The sequence below is a fragment of the Notamacropus eugenii genome, chromosome 3, assembly GCF_028372415.1.
Source record: "Notamacropus eugenii isolate mMacEug1 chromosome 3, mMacEug1.pri_v2, whole genome shotgun sequence".
NCBI lineage: Eukaryota > Metazoa > Chordata > Mammalia > Diprotodontia > Macropodidae > Notamacropus > Notamacropus eugenii.
The window spans coordinates 25,801,382-25,819,505 of NC_092874.1; the positions used below are offsets into that span (position 1 = coordinate 25,801,382).

Genomic DNA, 18,124 nt, shown 5'->3' on the forward strand with positions numbered 1-18,124 from the left:
AGCTATTCTATGAAGCAGAGATTAGATGTCTTCTATGTGCCCTCAAGGGCAGCTAGACAGATAGAGAAATTAGACCTAGAGTCAGAAAGTCCTGAGTACAAATCCAGCCTCAGACACTTTCTAGTTGTGTGACCATGGGCAAGTTACTAAGCCTCTTACTCACTGGAGAAGAAAATGGCAAACCACTCCAGTACCTTTGCCATGAAAACCCCAAGGACAGTATGGTCCCTGGGGTTGTGAAGATCAGAACACAAGTGGACGACTGAACAGTAACGATGTAGCCCCAATGGACTAAATTTGTGAAAAGGCAAATTTAGGCAATATATAAATGAAAAAAAAAACCTGCCCAATAATTTAAACTATGCCAAAGTGGAATGGGCTAGTTTGGGAGGCAGCGAGTTCCTTTTTACTGGAGGTCTTGAAAGAATGGATGTCTACTTCAAAGTGATTTGAAGTCCATATACTTCTGGGGCTGGTGGCTTTGGAGATCCCTTCCACTTCTGACATTTTGGGAAATGTCTATTGCATACTGAATGGGAAACTGAGGCTGTAAGAATGCAGAGGAGTTTTTCACAGTATAAATGTTCCTTTTTTATCTTAGCAGATCATCCTCTTTAAGAAACAGGAGTGGGTGGCCAGCTTGTCTCAACAGTGTCCAAAGTTAAGCCATGCTATGCACTGTCTTCTTCCCATGACCAACCCAGGTCAGCTACATCCTAGGAATGATTCTCAGGATAGTGTCTGCACTGAATCATCTTGGCTTCATCTGCCTTTCAGATCCTTGGCTTTTCTCTTTTGCACCCAGCCCATATGTTACGACTTGCTCCTCACTTTCTTCTAGACTTCTGTCACCCATTAATGACTTTTGCTCTTTTACTCCTAGATGTGTGAGATTGTCACTGTTCTTCTTCATCATCAAAAACAAGCTTATCTTCAATTCAATATTCAAACAAAAAAAATGTCTTGGGAGAATGACCATCCATTTCTTGTCTTTTTATCTTGAGTGTTCAAGAGACTGTTACACAAGTAGAGAGGGTAATTTTATTTTATACTTGAATAAAAAATATTGAGGAAAAAGTTTCTTTTCTGTAGAAATAGTGACAGCATCTTTGGGACAATTCCAGATGCAGGCAAGAAGACTGGGATGACGTACGCCATTCTGTTTCCACATAGTTCCAATTCCTGCCAAGTCTACATTTAGCTAAATTTTCATTGTTGTTGTTCCATGTACTTTGGAGATAATGAGAATCAGGAATGGTGACATTTATTTATTAAACAGATTGATCTTATTTTAATGAATCAGTGTTACATGTGGGTGATAATAGGCAACAGCTATAGCACGGATAAAGCTCTAGGTCCAAGACAGTTTATTGATTGAACTCTCAAGGATATTTTGAGGTTTATATTTGTAGGAGAGCATCTTGTCATTCCTGCTTCCAAAGGACGGATAAAAGAGCCAGGGGAAATCATAGAACACTGGCAATGGAATTAGGCAGGAGGGTTCAAATCTCGCCTCTAACCACGGCTGCCCAGATAACAATGGACAAGTCACTTGAATTTCTTCACTGGACAATGAGGGCACTGAACTGGATGACCTCTGAAATAGCTTTCATCTCTACAGTTGGATTTGATTTTAGGGTAATGCTAGACAAGTGATTGCCTCTCTCTAGGTAATAAAAAAGTGCTAAAGTGTGGAAGCCTTCAGTAATATGTTACACATTTATTAATATAATTATCTTATTCTCCTTCCTCTTGTAATTATTCTTGTTTTCTCATTCTCCTCCTATATGCTGAAGTTCTGATAGAAGTGTTCCTGGGACAAGTCACTATTCAGCAATTATTTTTTAACATGTTCTATAGACTATAGTGCTGATGGGGGCGGGGGGAATTGAATTTTGAAACTGAATAGAAGTATTGAGATTTTAGATCATCTTCCACAGGCTCAATGAAAACATCTTTTGGAAGAGTACTAGGATGTTCTGGTTTTCATACTGTTTCCATATGATTTTCATTTCTTCTGCTACATCTCTATATTTTGAAACTTCCATGTAGCTTAAAGATTATGTACATTACAGATGATTACACTTATTAAAAACTGTTCTTATTTTTTTATAGATTACTGCTACATCTCAGTGATTTGGTACAACAGGTTTGTTTTTTTTTCTGTGATAACATTCCACTTAAGAAATTTATTGAATTATCAAGAATATGTAAAGGTCAGGATGTATATTGCATCTGGACTTGTTATCTGTTAGTTTGTGACAGCCTATCTCTGATATATATATAGATAGATAGATAGATAGATAGATAGATAGATAGATAGATAGATAGATAGATAGATAGATAGATATAGATATAGATATAGATATATCCCTCTTCCAGTCATGCTATTAAAGATATTTCATAGCTATTATGTTTTTTGTTTTGTGTTTTTGGAACCTTGGATAATTTGCTGCACAGGTTCTACTGATTCCACTAATAATTTACATTGATCAGCAAGTCTGTTCTTCTTCTTCTGCAAAGCCTATCCTTAAGGAAAACCTTTTCATACAATCCTTTTGTAATTGGATCCTAATTTGTTATCATAAACTGCTTGGTTTATGTAAATGAATGTTACATAATTCATTCATTTGTCTGACACTTCTTGGATCAAATAAGATAATATTTGTAGATCGCTTAGCACAGCGCACGGAACAAATTAGCTTTTTAGCATATGCTCATTTTTTTCTCCTTTCTTCCATTCATGTTGATGGTGCCTAAGAATGTGGTGGATCTTTGATTCCACTCTTGGATCTTAGCTATTTTTAATATATCTAGAAGTAAGGCACTTTTGATTTCACTCAAATTCAGTAGCATGCAAATATTGTCTGCCTTTATTAGTGCTCAAAAACTAAAGTGATGTCTGCTTGTTTCTGTAAGTTTTTAAGTCTATTTAAATTTGCTCTGAAAACATCTAACAATCCTCTTATTCCTTTATTATGGCCATGCATTATTCTCTGTACACATAATTAATTGTGACACACCTTGTGTATCATTTATTATTGTATAAGTTTTGTTAAACTACTTTAAATTATCATTAACTCATTTTCTCATCTTTTCCCCGCCAAAGGAATTAGATAGAAATGGTCACAGAAAGAGTTGCTATCCTGCTATTACTTTATATTTAATGTTTCATGGACTATTATAAAGGCATATCAAATGATTCATTTTTGTAAATGAATAAAGTATTGACATGTAAGCCCGTGTTCTTGTAGGCTCATTGAAAACATCTTCAAGAGAACATTTATTATTAATATTTTTATTATAAATACTTGATTATTTACTGATTAATATTAATAATAATTTTATCACAACCTAATATTTTAAGACATATATTAATTGTGTGGCCTCCTTTCCAGTATTTAAATGGAATTACTACCATAAACTATGTCCTTGGGATCAAGGTAGTCAGGGTCTAAACACCAGAAAAATAAGAATGAATCAATGAAAGAATATCCCTAAAGGAGATCCATAGAGGTGATGATCCATAGAATAGATCCACTGGGAAGGATGAATTCATTTGTCTCTACACCTCAATAATAAAGATTGAATCTTATATGTCATTTTGCATACACAAAGTGCTACTCCAATGCCTTATTATGCCATAGAAATGAAGTTAGGTCTCTGAAAGCTACAATGGCAAAGCACTAGGTCTGGCATGTTGAGCCATGCTGGAATTTTTGTGTTCAAGTATTGTCATGGTGATGGATGGTGTCTGACTTATGAAGACCCGTCAAGCATATCACTAGAAGATCATCACCTCTACAAGGGCCATTTGGTGATGGATTCATCAGCAGTGGCAATCCATGAAACAAAGGAAAACCCAAAATGACCCTTAGTTTTGTGTGGTCTCCTTACATTTCAGCAGTGATATTGGCAAAGTGGTTGAAGAGAGATGGTAAGAGTAAAACTCACACAGTGAAGACCATCCACACACATATTGGCTTAGCTGCTATCTGTATGCTTAATGTGATGATCCTTGTCTAGTGACCAAGGAATGGTTTTTCTCCTAAAGGAAGTGAATCACATAATTTTTGATGTTCTCACTATAAATTAAACCATACAACAAAAGAAATTTACTACTTCATAGAATAGTGGCACATAGGTTCTTCTGGGAGAAGAAAATGAGAGAAAAGGTAGAATTAGCTTTAACACATGTCCAAAGGCAATCAAAAACATTGCCTAATGGGACAGCTAATTATTTCATATTCAGGTGATAAATATTTGCAAAAATATCACTAGAAAGATAATTGCAGCTTCTGCATTAGCATCCACTGAAGATTAGTAGGAGGTAGATAAATTCTATTAGGAACTTGATAAAGACCTCTCAAATTAAATCAATATGCATTTTAATACTGGATGACTTCAATTTGGAAAGGGCATAGAAAATAATGGAAAATATATTGGAAAACAAGGTTTCAGGAATAAGAAACTAGAGAGGTCAAAGTTTATATACCATAAAGTAGTGTCATACCTATACATCACAAATACTTTCTGAACAGAATAGGAAGGCATTGGACATAGAAAGCACAAAGGAACAGTTCATGATAAAAGCAATTATATCTTGACAGGAATGGAATAGTCACTGATGTGGAAGTCATTCTCAAATCATCTGTCTCTATACAATTAGACCACTGATTTGTTAGAGAATTCTTAAAAAACCAATGCCAAATAAGAATAAAAAAAGAAGATATGATACACATTGAAGAACCTCCAATCTGACCTACTTAAACAAACTATCGACAACAAAAACTTAATGGATAAAAGAACATATAAAGTTACAGAACATTACAATCTCCCAAGGCAGTTTCACCAATACGAAACAATCACAATAATGAAATAAAAAAAGACAGAAACTTCCTCAACCAACAAGCATTTGATCTTCATGTCCAGGAAAAATGTATGGCACCTTAGAGCAATAGCAGTTTAGAATATACACCCAGGTGTAAAATCTTTCAGAGGAGATTTGTGCAACATTACAATCATTATTAATTCATAAAACAATGAAAAGTGGTGGGGAAAAAAATCACTTTTACAACCAACTGGGTGGAAACTTAACTAAACCAGATCATCCAAAGGGCATATAAGGATGAAACTGGAAGGAAGTAGTGAACAGATAAAAATACAAAAGATCTGTAAAGATTTAATGAGAAACTCTTTCAATAGCTGTGGATCTACCACACGTAGATTATAACATCATAGTGCTATAGGAAGATATATGGTGCTAAAGATGAGAAGGGGAATTGGACAAACATACCCAGAGAAGCCCTGTACTGGAGGCAATACAAATTTTAACAGCATTGAGGAAATAATTCTGATGATACCTGGATGTGGAGGAAATAGCAAACACTTGGAGGTGGGGGGGAGGGAATCAACTAAGACAATATCAGAAATTACTGAATATTATGCCTACTTTCCCACCAGAGCAACATCTTTTTAAGTATTGTCTACATATATATATATATATATCAAGGGTATCCTTGGTGAAAGTATGAAAAAGGAATAGGTTAAGTTTTGATAAATGCTATTTTCTAATGGATCACAACATCATAGCCATACAACTGACCGTACATTGTAAAGAATATGAGACCCCACTTTGACTATCAGTTGACTATTTTTAAAGCAATTTGATTTTATAGTATAAATTACCACCTTAACTGTTTTGCTTCAACAATGTATTTCCCATGCATGTCAAAATCACGTTTCCTTGAATGATGTAATAACAGAGATAACTTTGCTCGACAACCCTCTGACTACTAATATCAAGCAAAGCATAAAATAGGGAGTGTATGGTCACCAAAGGTGTTTACCATTGTCATGGAGGATGTCCAGCGCAGAGTCCAAATCAAAGAGGGATTCCCTATAGATGGTGATGTCCTCCAGATGCTGTTGTTTGCAGATGGCATTGTGCTGATTGCATCAAGCCCGGAACATTGCAGAGCCTCCTAAATGAGATCCATAATCACTCAAAAGAGTTTGGCCTAATTTTCCACATAGGAAACACCAAGTGGATGAAGAATCCCTTTAGTCCAGATTATGAATTTCAATTGAATGGACAACTCATAGAGCTGCTCCATCAGTACATATTTTCTTGGCCAGACCCTGCAAATAGTCATTGAGCGGGGTCTAGAACTAAATGGGAGGAGAAGGGCAGGCTGAATTGCCTTTGCAAATTTGAATAATTCCTTTAATGACCCCAAGTCTCTCCCTGAAATATAACCCATTTTGTCATTCATCTATAGATATTATATGGCAATAAGTCATATAATAATACCATCTCCAAAGAATTAAAGTTTTGGGTCCCCCAAAGGGCAATGGTAACACATAAAGTGGAAGTGGGTAGGCTACAACCCATTATTCATGAGAAGTGGTATAAAGGACATCATTCAGAGATTTGCATGAATGCAAAAGGAGGTGGGCTGGTTATGTAGTGACAGTGAGAAATAATCTTGCATGCTTCAGTGGTACCCACTCAATGTAAAGATATTTAGATAAAAATCCTTTGAACATTCAATGGACCCCCATGGATAGTATATGGAATGACATGGACAAGAGTGGTACAGGATGAGAAATGGATGGATGGGTTGAAATCTACACCCTTGAAGGGAGTACCCACTTCAGAGACCTCTCAAAGCTATCGAAATTTCAAAGCAAGGACACCCATGACCTCCTTGAAGCCTCACAACAACCCTGTGAGGTAGGCACTACAGGTAGTATGATGCCTGTTTTACAGATGACGACTCTTTAAGTGTTAGATTCAAATCCAGTCCCCTTTAGTTCTAAGTTCTGCATGAAATACCACTCTGCCTCTCAGTGAGGATTTCTACCTTTCCATCTGAATATTAGATTGGAATAATAGATTACAACACTAAGAAAATCTTCTAGTTAGGATTATTTCATGTTATTTACTCATTCGCCAAGTATCCACTACCTACCATCACTTTGGGAGATGTAAAATACAAAGATACACACAATGTAGTCGTTTAAATATTCCTATAATTGAATGGAATGTGATATGGACCCTGTGTTCAAGGAACTTACATTCTCTCTTGTCACTTAAAGATAATGAACTTTAACTGTTTTATATTTACATAAAAAGTTTGTTGAGATTTGAAGTTCCTAATCTTTATTTTAATAAATATTCATTTTTTATTTTAACAAAGTATTAAAAAGTAGTTTATTTAGAAATGAAGCATCAATAACATTCAACTTTCTAGAATTTAAAAAGAATTTGTATTATGTCTATACAGTGCAGTTTTGAACTTTTAATGCTTAAACCTGTGCTGGATTTGACTATTTCTAATTGGAATAAACACTTCACTTTCACATACCACCTCCTTGCTAAACTCTAAGCCTTCTACTTACCACGGCAGGTAATGAACCCTGGCTTTCCTATCTTCTAGAAGACAATGAATTTGAGGACCATCTACACATAATGGCTTTCAGAGTTTTAACTAGCCTGAGGCACATGAGGCTTTGCCAGAGAGCACAGACAGGGAAAAAAGGGTGGAGTTAATCCTGAAGTCTCCCTGAGACTCCCTTGCTTAATGGTTTAGCATTCCTTTCCAGGACCCACCTCTCCCACCAGCTCCTGTAGCCAAGAATGTTAGACCTCCCAGTATACTACAACTGCTGCTGAACTGTCTTCTGCCCCTCCCCACCAAATGGTTTGCACCAGGTAGAAAAATAAAAATCTAGCTCTAACTTTAATGACTGAGATAGCAAATGAAAGGGGAAAAAGTGAGTGCTTGAAATGGATATGCCTGAAATACTTTTATTTATATCTAAACTATGTGCTTTTGGCTAGTTTACAGAAAAACGAACAATATTTAGATTCATGATTCCTAAAGCCAAGGACTAAGTACTAGTCATTATTTCTGAAACTGACATCCTTCATCTACTCACACCAAGTTCTCCTACAGAGGTCTGTCTGTATGAATAACTGAATTCCCCAGGAATTCCTATTTTCTTCATCCTCCCAAAAGACAAAATTGCCACTTAATAATCAGTTACACAATGATTATAAATCCTCCATCTTTAAGACTATCAGGTACCTGGAGAAAAGATTCAGCAAGAAAAGACAACTAAAAACCTAGTAATTGCAAAAAAAACCTAAGTTATGGTAAAGGAAGACAAATCACAATCCCAGGGCAAAACTAGATCTGAACAACTAGTGCAGGGATCGTGCTGGGTGTTTCATTTTCAGTCAATGGCTTAAGCTCACCTTAGATAGCAAGTATAGGAGGAAGAAAGATCAGATATTTCACAAATGAATTTATTCTATTTTTTTCCTCCACAGAAACTTTATGAGAAGATATGGGAAGTTGCACCATTTTGACTTTCTTATCAAATAACCTATTCCTAGCTGGGAATTTTATCGCAATCTCAAAATGTCTTTCTTCACCTCCTTTACCCCAGAACCTAGCACTTGAAAGGCAGTTAATAAATTCTTGCTGACTAAACTTGGCTTGCCAAATCTTTCAGCATCTTACAGTTGGTTTCTTAAACTTTTGCTAACAATGTACAAGTCATATCTTTTTCTATGCTTTTTCAGTTTTCTGTGTTGTAAAATGAGGTCAGTGGACATGATCTCGAAGAATCCTTCTAACATGAAATTCTATCCAAAAAGCACTTATTAAGCAATTACTGTGAACAAAGGCATAGTGCTGCACCCTAGTAATGCATATACAATAAATGAATTTGTCCCTGCTCTGAAGGAGCTTACATTCTAAGAGGGGAGGAGAACATCTGCACAAGTAATTAAATATAAAATTATATACAAAGTAATATCACGAGCATGGACAAAACTGAGGCACAAGTCAAGGAAAGCTTCATTTAGGAGGTGCACTCCTTGAAAGAAACCAAGGATTCCATAGAAAAGTCTTCCTGTCAGTTCAACTAGAGTCAGTCAGAGAAAGTCAAAGCTAGAAGGTACTTGGAAGATCATCTTTCTTTTTTATAAAGTAGTAAAATGAACAAACATCTGTTGAGCATGAATATGTTCTGGGAACTGTACCCAAGATTGGGAATCTAAGGCAAAAATGAAAGAGTCACTGGCCTCAAGGAACTTTTAGGAAGAAACTGAAGCCCGGAGAGTGTATTAGAGCCCTAGAAAGAGCTTTAGAAGTTATGTAGATCAACTCACACATATTCTAGATGAAGAAACTGAGGCCCACAGAAGTTAACTTTTTTAAAAAGGCCTGTACAACTTAATTCAAAATTATGTTCAAATCAGTTATTTAGAGATTCCATAACAATTGCTAAAATGTTAAAAATCCATTTTTAAAAATTCCATGGAAGACTGAGAATAAAAAATCAAGTTCACAGTCTTATACTTCAGGAATGAAAGGAATCTCTAAAGCCTAGAATGGAGAGAAAACTGTCAAGGGGCAGTGGATAGGATCCAGAATATAATATTTTGGAGAAAAATTAAGAGAAAGACAAATTGATGCTTTAAAAAAAGTACTTGAGTAAAAAGGCTGAGACTGGAGTTTACACAACAATTTCATGTGCAAGGAGAATTATGACAATGAAGAATTTAAAGAAACATGAGAAGATGCTTATGAATTGATCAAGAAGGAAGGAAGTATTGCCACTGAACATTGTTTCTCTGGCTGTGAGATAAAGTTTAAGTCAGGTCTTGCTACCTATGTGATCCTGGATGAGTCACTTATCTTTTTAACTTAATCTCTCAGTTTTTTCATTTGTAAAATGGGGATAAAGTAGCACCTAACTCGCAGGGTTATTGTGAGAAGCAAATAAGATAATGATTTGAAAGCATTTAGCAGAGTGTCTGCTACATAGTAAGCACTATGGAAATGTTAGCTCTATGTAAATTACGTATTTATGTGTGTATGTGTATATACGTGTGCACACACACATATGGGGCAGTTAGGTAGCATAGCTGATAGAAAGCTGGGTTTAAAGTCAGGAAGACATGACTTTAAATCTGGCCTAAGACATTTACTCACTGTGTCACCCTGGGCAAGTCACTTAACCTTTTTTGTTTCAGTTTCCTCATCTGTCAGATGAGCTGGAGAAGAAAATATTAAACGACTCCAGTATTTTCACCAAGAAAACCCCAAATGGTATTGCAAAGAGTCAGTGATAACTGAAATGATTGAAGAACAGCAAAAAATATGCACATACGTATATGTGTACACATATATATATCCACTTATAGATATATACACATGTATGTATATAGATGATAGATATTAGAGATAGAGAGAGATATAGACAGAGAAACAGACAGATAGATAGATAGATTCCCTAATGAATATCAGTTTCCCTGAACAATTATACCTCTAGGTACAGGAGAGGTTGGAGACTTAAGAACTGTATCACATTTTTACGATATCCTGGCAAGCAATGAACATTTGCTTTAGGACCTTGGACAGAGAATGTGTCCTGACGGAAAGAAGACTGGACTGGATTCTCTGCCACTTGTTAGCTGGGGGTTGGGGGTGGAGGTTTTAATCAAGTTACTTATTGTCTCTGGGCTACTATTTCTTTGTTTGCATAATGAGGGAATTGAGCTAGCCATTTCTGAAGTCCTTTCACACCCACAAATTGGTCTGATGCCCAACCTTTTCTCCTATTGTTTTGACCTTTGATCCTTAGAGGAAACCAAAGGAAACAATCCTATGGTCAAGAACATTAGTGTGTAGGGTGAGGTTCAGGTCAGACTTATGACATCTAGTCAGTAGAATGCATATTGCAGCAGACTAGGAAATTCTGTCAATGTGGCTATAACAGATTGTTAAAGATGCTGAGAGATCTCCTAGAATCATACAATCATAAATTAGAACTTGGAATGAACTTTATGGATGTTCTTGTTCAGCCCAATGATTTTATACTTAAGAAGGCCCAGTTAGCATAAGTACCATGTTGAAGGTCATATAATGAGCGCATAATGAAGTCATGTGTCCTATTCTTGGGCTGTGAGCTTTACCTTCATTGATAATTTAACTATCTTGTCATACACAAACATACACACACACACATATATACATATGTGTGTATGTATATACATATCATATATATCTATATATGTGTGTATGTGTGTCTATATAACATTTACTCCCCAGTAAACCCTCTGTATCACATTAAACTGCTATTATGAATGAATGGTGGAAGGAAGGAAGGAAAGAAGAAAGGAAGGAAGGAAGGAAGGAAGGAAATTACTAAATGCTCACCTTGTAGCAAGAACCATGCTAGTGATATAAATATGAAATTGAAGACCCTATCTGTCTTCAAAGAAACTTACACTTGAATAGGGAAAGGCATACTTATGGGAAAGTATTAGGTAGGAGGCATATTTTGATATAGAAAGTAACGGTGATGGTTAATAAGTAGCGTCATAGAGGAGTAGATTGATATACCATTTCTAAGAGCAATGACATAGTTGATTTGATGATGGTTAAATATCTGAAAATGTGGGTGCGAGAGAAGGGTCAGAGAAGAGATACAATTATGGGTGCTCGTGAGCTAGTGAGAGAACGAAGTAAAATGGGACTGGAGCTGGTCCCAAGTGACTAAGGCAATCAGCCGTCACAGGAAAACAGGAAAGCAAACCATCGAGAATGACTACGTCTGACAACACACACCACTCTCTTCCCATGGTCCCTCACCATTCAGCATGTGTCATGATCAGTCCAAGATTTGTTATTGCATTTATTCTGAATTCAGATGGCTTTTAGTGTTGTTTGTATTCAGTTTCTTGCAGCCACTATGAATACTGTTCTCTTGGCTCTGATGCTCATTTTCAGTGATACATATAAAAGCCTTGCCAGGCTTCCCTGAACACCTCATATTCCCATTTTCATGACCTTCCTCACATCCTCCAGTTTTAAACCCATTTTTTCTGATTTTGCCTTACTTCTCCTCTTATTACTGTCCCTTTGAGGATTAAGAAATAATACAGGATAACAACTTTTTTAAGTATCCAGGACATGAGGAAAATTTTAAGTGCTCCGAAATGCTTTCCATGACCAAGTGATGAACCAAACTCAGTAGGAGCACATTACGTGACTTTCACCTACGATCATGATGCTTATCATGAACCCTGATGGCAAGGGAATAGTGAGGCTGTAATATAACTGAAGTACAGCATGCTTATCCAATGAAATGCCTGCTCATCTATATTTTTTTTCATTTCTAGAACAAAAAGACAGTATAGTACAGAGGAAGGACATCGTTTCAGGAAACACCTGGGCTTTAATAGTGTCTTTGACATGTAGTTTGTGACCATAGGCAAGTCACTTAGTCTGAAACTCATTTTCCTTATCTGTAAAGGTAGGATGCTAATGCCTCTGGTATCTATTTCGGAATTTTTTATAAGATCAAATAAAGTCATATATATAAGTGCTCGACAAACCTTAAATGATAAATCATTTGGACTACTAATTGGATATTTTGACCTTTGTCCCCTCTGAATCTATATAGTATTTCTCAGTGTATGGCTAGCGTGCTGCCTGGCACATAGTAGGCATTTAAGAAATGCATGGATCAATTGCTTTGTGGAAGAGAAGAAAAGATGAATACATTGTCTAACCCAGGAGTTTTTAACTTTTGGGTGTGTGTGTCAAGGATACACTTGGGCAATTAATTCAGTCTAATGAAGCCAGTGGACCCCTTCTCAGAATCTTGTTTTTAAACTAAAATAAATAAGAGTACAAAGGAACCCAGTTATATTGAAATAAACATGGAATTTTTCCTATCCAAGTTCAGGGACCTCCCTAAATCTATCCACAGATGACTTCGGAGTTCATGGATCTCTAGTGTTGTTCTTGGATGCTAACGGGACTTGGAGAGAAGATGCGTTTCCAGTCTTGTGGTTCCTTGTTTATTTCTACTGTTACTGATTCTTGCAAATTCCTGATTTTCCAGTTGCATGGATGTGGTGGAGGGTTCCCAGGTCTCATTAGCCTTAGGTTCCATTCTTCTACTATTTGGTTATATCAAATGCTTTAATTTTGCTGAACTGAAGTATCCTCCACTTGCCAAGAATGGTTGGTTTATAACATTACAGGGGTCAGTGTTGAAGTCGTGTGGTAGAGTGAGACCAGCAAGAGCCTTGATTTTAGAAGACCTAAGTTGGAGTCACTGCCATGAAGCTTACTAGCTGTGCAATCCTTGGCAAACTATTTAACCCTCTTTGCTCCATTTTATTTGTAAATAAATAAAATGTATTACCTGTATTGCCTACATTGAGAGTTTTGGTGAGGTTAATCTTCTGTATACCTTAAGACACTATGTAATTATGGTTTTTTTTTTTCTTATTACGGCCTGGAATCATCTGTAATACAGAAGTCAAGTCTACTGCTCCTTGCTAGTGTGTGTTTATCCTTTGTTGCCAAAGAAGACCAAGCCATCAAAAAAATAATGACATGACTTGTACTTGACTTTGTTTTGAGAGAAGGAGGGCTGTGCAGGTCACCAGCCTCACTTCTTCTCCAAAGCCATATGAATCCAGTGCCCAGATATTTATCAGGATGACTGGAAATGACCCAGGATGAGGCAATTGAGATTAAGTGACTTGCCCAAGGTCACACAGCTAGTGAGTGTCTGAGGTGAGATTTGAACTCAGGTCCTCCCGACTTCTACACTGGTACTGTATCTACTGCATCACATAGCTGACCTTCCTTGCTAGTAAATGGTATCTAGAAACTTCAAGGTTAATAGATGGAATGCAGAAAGACATCTCAGAGACCATGTAGTCCAACTTTCTTATTTTACTGATGAGGAAACTGAGGCCCCCACAGATTAAGGGATTTGTCCAGTCATGTAGAAAATAAGTAATTGAAGTAAGATTTGAACTCTAATCCTTTGATCATAGAACCAGCTGTCTTTTCATTCTGCCAACCCATCCTCAAGCATTTGAGTATACATTCGGGGGATAAACTATTTTAAGTAATTAAATGTCCTAGTGAATTAACGTGAGGGTCACTTAGCATAGCATCACCACTATTCTAGTACAGGTGACAGGGATGTTTTCTCTGCAGTCTAAGAGGAATCATATGGCTGCCCATACCTTTTACTCCTCCCCTCACCATTCACACACAAAACTGTTCTGGGTTTTTTTTCTTCTGGAAAGTAGGTATTTAGCAATGCAGTGCCAGATATCTGAAAGGAAAGTAATTCTATGTTCTCATGAAATGAAATCAATAGCATTCATGGCCAGAAAACTGATAGTAACTGCAAGCTGTTTGAAGGCAGGGACTGTTCCTGCCCCCTCCCCTACTTTCATCCCTTATCACCCTGTAGTCAACACCAAGAAGCCTTCAACATCACCAGCCCTTAATATATGCTTATTGAGTTAATTTGATTCAATTAAATTGCAATGAACTAACCACCAATTTCTCAATCAGTTAGAAATGTAAAAAAAAATGAGAACCTTTTCTAATGCTCCACATCTCCAAATAATGAATAATTACCTAGAATCACATGCCAAATTTCAAGCTACTCTGTCTCTGTAAGAATCTTAGTTATAAAATTCCAGACATAGTTTTCCCTTAAAAATAAATACTAGTCACCACCAACAAAGTATTTCTAAAATTGCCGCCCACAAGTATTCCTGAGAATCAGGATCCACCCAACGTGATTGTTACCAAAAAGGTTGGGAGGAAGGAGGAGGGTGGATTTTATTCCAACTTCTTAGCTTCACCCCTACGAAAGCATAACTTCTAATCAACACATGTCATGGATTTACTAGTACTGGGTGTAGATACAGAAGGAAAAAGCAAAAAAAAATAAAACAAAACAAACACCTCCAGATATTCTCCAGTGTTATCAGTTAAACATCATCAAAACTTGCTTTTCCTAAGAATTTCTGTTAGTTGAAAGAAAATTGAATTTATATCTTTTTAATTCTTTTATATGCTGTTCATCAAAATATTGGTTCAATGAGCAACTCTTTATATATCTCAATTGCTCAGGTACAGCCTAGTTCTATTTTTACATTGTAGATTATAACCTCCTGGAGGGCAAAGATGATATCTTACTTTTCCTTCTGCTTCTGCTATGCCTACTATAAAGCAGTGTTCATAGTTGGCACCTAATAGCTATTTATTGAATAAAGGAAGGAATGATGATTGAATGATAAATGGACGGAGAATGAATGATGGGAAAAAGAAAAATCAAGAATCAAGGAAAGAAATGTGATTCAGAAAATCTTCATCTAAAGCAAATGACTATTCATAAAATTATAACTTCTCATTCACTAGCATTATGATCTTAGTTATAGGTTCACATATAACTTCTGGCTAAAATAGGTTATGAAATTCTTACCTGAGAATTCTAAAATCCAAATGAGATCATGTAAAATACTTTGAAAACTTAAAGTTCCATATAAATTATTAAAATTATCATCATCATCATTTTAAAGAGAATTCTATATAATATCTGGCCATTACTCACAAGGCCTGCCATGTATTGAATCAAAGAATTATAGAAACCTCAGAATCTACCTATTATCAATGCCCTCATTTTACAAATGAGGAAACTAAGGCCACAACATAGTAAATGATTTCCCAAGGGTAGAAAATAAAAGTCTACACAGTCTTTTCACATTCAAATATATTTTATAACATTCTATTCTTATACACTATAAATATTACAAGCCAGGAAGGGATTCCTGAGCAATCATGAGATACTTCAAATATTCTGGTTTGCAAATGGCATCATGCTGATTTCATCAAGCCATAGGATACTCCAGATCCTATTCAGTGAGGTTCATTTTCATTCAAAATATCTTAGCTTCATAATTCACACAGAAAAACTAAATGGATAAAGACTGTCTATTGTCTAGATTATAATATGATATTGAATTGAAAACCCATAGGGTTCGACCATCAATTCCTGTACATTGGACAGATGGGAAATTAGTGGGGCCAAATATATAACAGAAGGAAATAGGTCAGCTAGATTATACTTGAGAATCCTAAGCCTAATTCTTAAATATAAATGCATCTTTTTAAGACCAGACTTCTTCTGGTAATGCCTTCTTCTTCTAGATGACTTTGAATAATGGAGCAACACAATCTCCTAGGGATTAACGTAATGACACAAGGAGCAATGGAGAGTTATGATACAGGCACAAGTAGGTAGCAGCATATTGGTCACCATGACTTATACAGAAGAAGTGGCATAAAAAATATCAACGAGCTATGACTGGGCTGGTAGGAAAAGCAGGGCTAAGAGATGCAAACTGGAAGGATATCAGAGGGTGTCTAATCCTATCCATTCATTTTACAGATAAGAAAACTAAGACTCAGAAAATGAAGTGATTTGCCAAAAGTCACACAATTAATAGTTATCAGATTTTAACACAGGTCCCCTGACTCTAGGTGTCACACTTCTTCAACTAGATCAACATGCAATTAATCAATACTTCAACAAACATTTTTTAAACACCTACTATGTACCAGGCACCTTGGCGTGTGTTGAAAATACAAATACAAAGATTGAAACAATCCCTAATTAAAGGAATTTATATTCTAATGCAAATTCATATAAATATAAAAAGAACAAATACGAAAAGTAATTTAAATAAAAGTAGTTACGTAAAGAGTAGTTTGAGGGAAGGTTACCAGCAGTGGAGGGAGAGATCAGGAAAGTTTTCATGTAGAAGATGTGCTTAAGCCATGTCTGCCAGAAAGAAATTCTGTGAAGTGGAGGTGAGGAGGGAGAATATTCCAGACACAAAGGAGAGCCAGTGCCAAGGCACCAGGAGGGTAAATGAGTCATGTGTGAGGAAGAGAAAGAAAGTCAGTGGAGAAAGGGAATAATGTAGAAGGATTCTGGAAAAATAGACTGGGGTCAGGTTAAAAAAACTAACCAAAGGAATTGTAGTTGATTCTAGAGACAACAGAGAGACAGTGGAATTTATTGAGTTAAGGGGTAAAGTAGTTAGAAGGGATGAGGGCCAGAATGAAATTGTTGTAAGCAGAGAAAAGGGATCAGATGCAAGGGAGGTCAGAGAGGTAGAAATAGCAAGACTTGGCAAATGAATGATTATGTAGATAAAAGAAAGGGAGGGATTAAGCATAATGCTAAGGTCAAGAATCTGAGCATCTTGAAGAATTACAGTACCTTTGATAAAAATAGGAAAATTTGGGAGGGAAATGGCATTTCTGGGTGGGGAGATGTTTTGATCTTTTTGAGTTTGAGATCCCTATGAGACATCAGATTGGAAATATTCTACAGGCATCCAGGCTTAGAGCTAAGGGAAGAGAAAGTGACCAGCCATATATATCTGTAATCATTTGTATATCAATGAGAATTAAGCAAACTCTGATGATGTCTCCAATAGAGAGGGTAGAGTATGATGAGAAGAGAGACCAGTACACTGTCTTTAGAAACATCCACTAACTGAGGGCATGTTATAGATAAATTAGCAAAGAAGTCTTGAAAGGAGTAGGAGAACAAGGGAGATTATTGTCAGGAAAACACATAGACAAGAGAACATACTGGAGGACAGGATGATCAATAGTGTTGAATGAAACAGATATCTGAGAAGTCTGAGGAATGAGAAAGAACAACTGGTTTGCCAACTGAAAGACTGTCAGTAACTTTGGAGAGAAAAGTTTCATTTGACCAATGAGGTCCAAATCCATATTTTGAAGGGTTGAAGGATGAGTGAAAGGAGACAAAGTAGAGGAAAGAAGTGTAGATGAATTTTTCAAGGAATCTGGCTAAGAAATGGAAAAGAGCTATAGAATGAAAATTTGAGAGCATGGGGTCTGATAATTGGGTTTATTTTAATTATGGGGTATTTTTGGAAGTAGGAAACCAACATAGTCTAAGGCAGTGGCGAATGAGTGGGGAAAGATAAAAGATTCCCAGTAAAAAAAGGAAAAGAGTAAAGATTTGAGAGAGAAGGGGGGTGATGAGGTTATAATCCTCATGGAGAAGTTATAAGGGCATAGTATCAAGGGCATACGTAGAGGGCTAGGCCTTGGCAAATAGAAGGTCCACATTATTGTCAGAAGTTGGAAGAAAAAAAGAGAGAATGGGAAATAAGGTGAAAGGCTTTTGAGATAAAACAAGGAGAAAGGAAATTTGCTTTGAATGGATGTAATAT

The 18,124-nt window shown here is 36.3% G+C and overlaps 1 protein-coding gene across 12 annotated transcripts in view; it reads right to left on the bottom strand.

Moving 5' to 3' along the window:
- RBMS3 (RNA binding motif single stranded interacting protein 3) overlaps positions 1 to 18,124 on the bottom strand; it is a 1,420,870-nt gene that overhangs the window by 911,116 nt on the left and 491,630 nt on the right. For 10 of the 12 annotated variants that reach the window (XM_072650009.1, XM_072650015.1, XM_072650011.1 and 7 more), the window contains one exon: positions 5,850 to 5,984. The exons of the other annotated variants lie outside the window; for them this stretch is intronic. In XM_072650009.1, coding sequence (XP_072506110.1) covers positions 5,850 to 5,984 — 135 coding nt within the window. The remainder of the gene's footprint in view (positions 1 to 5,849; positions 5,985 to 18,124) is intronic. 12 annotated transcript variants of the gene reach the window in all.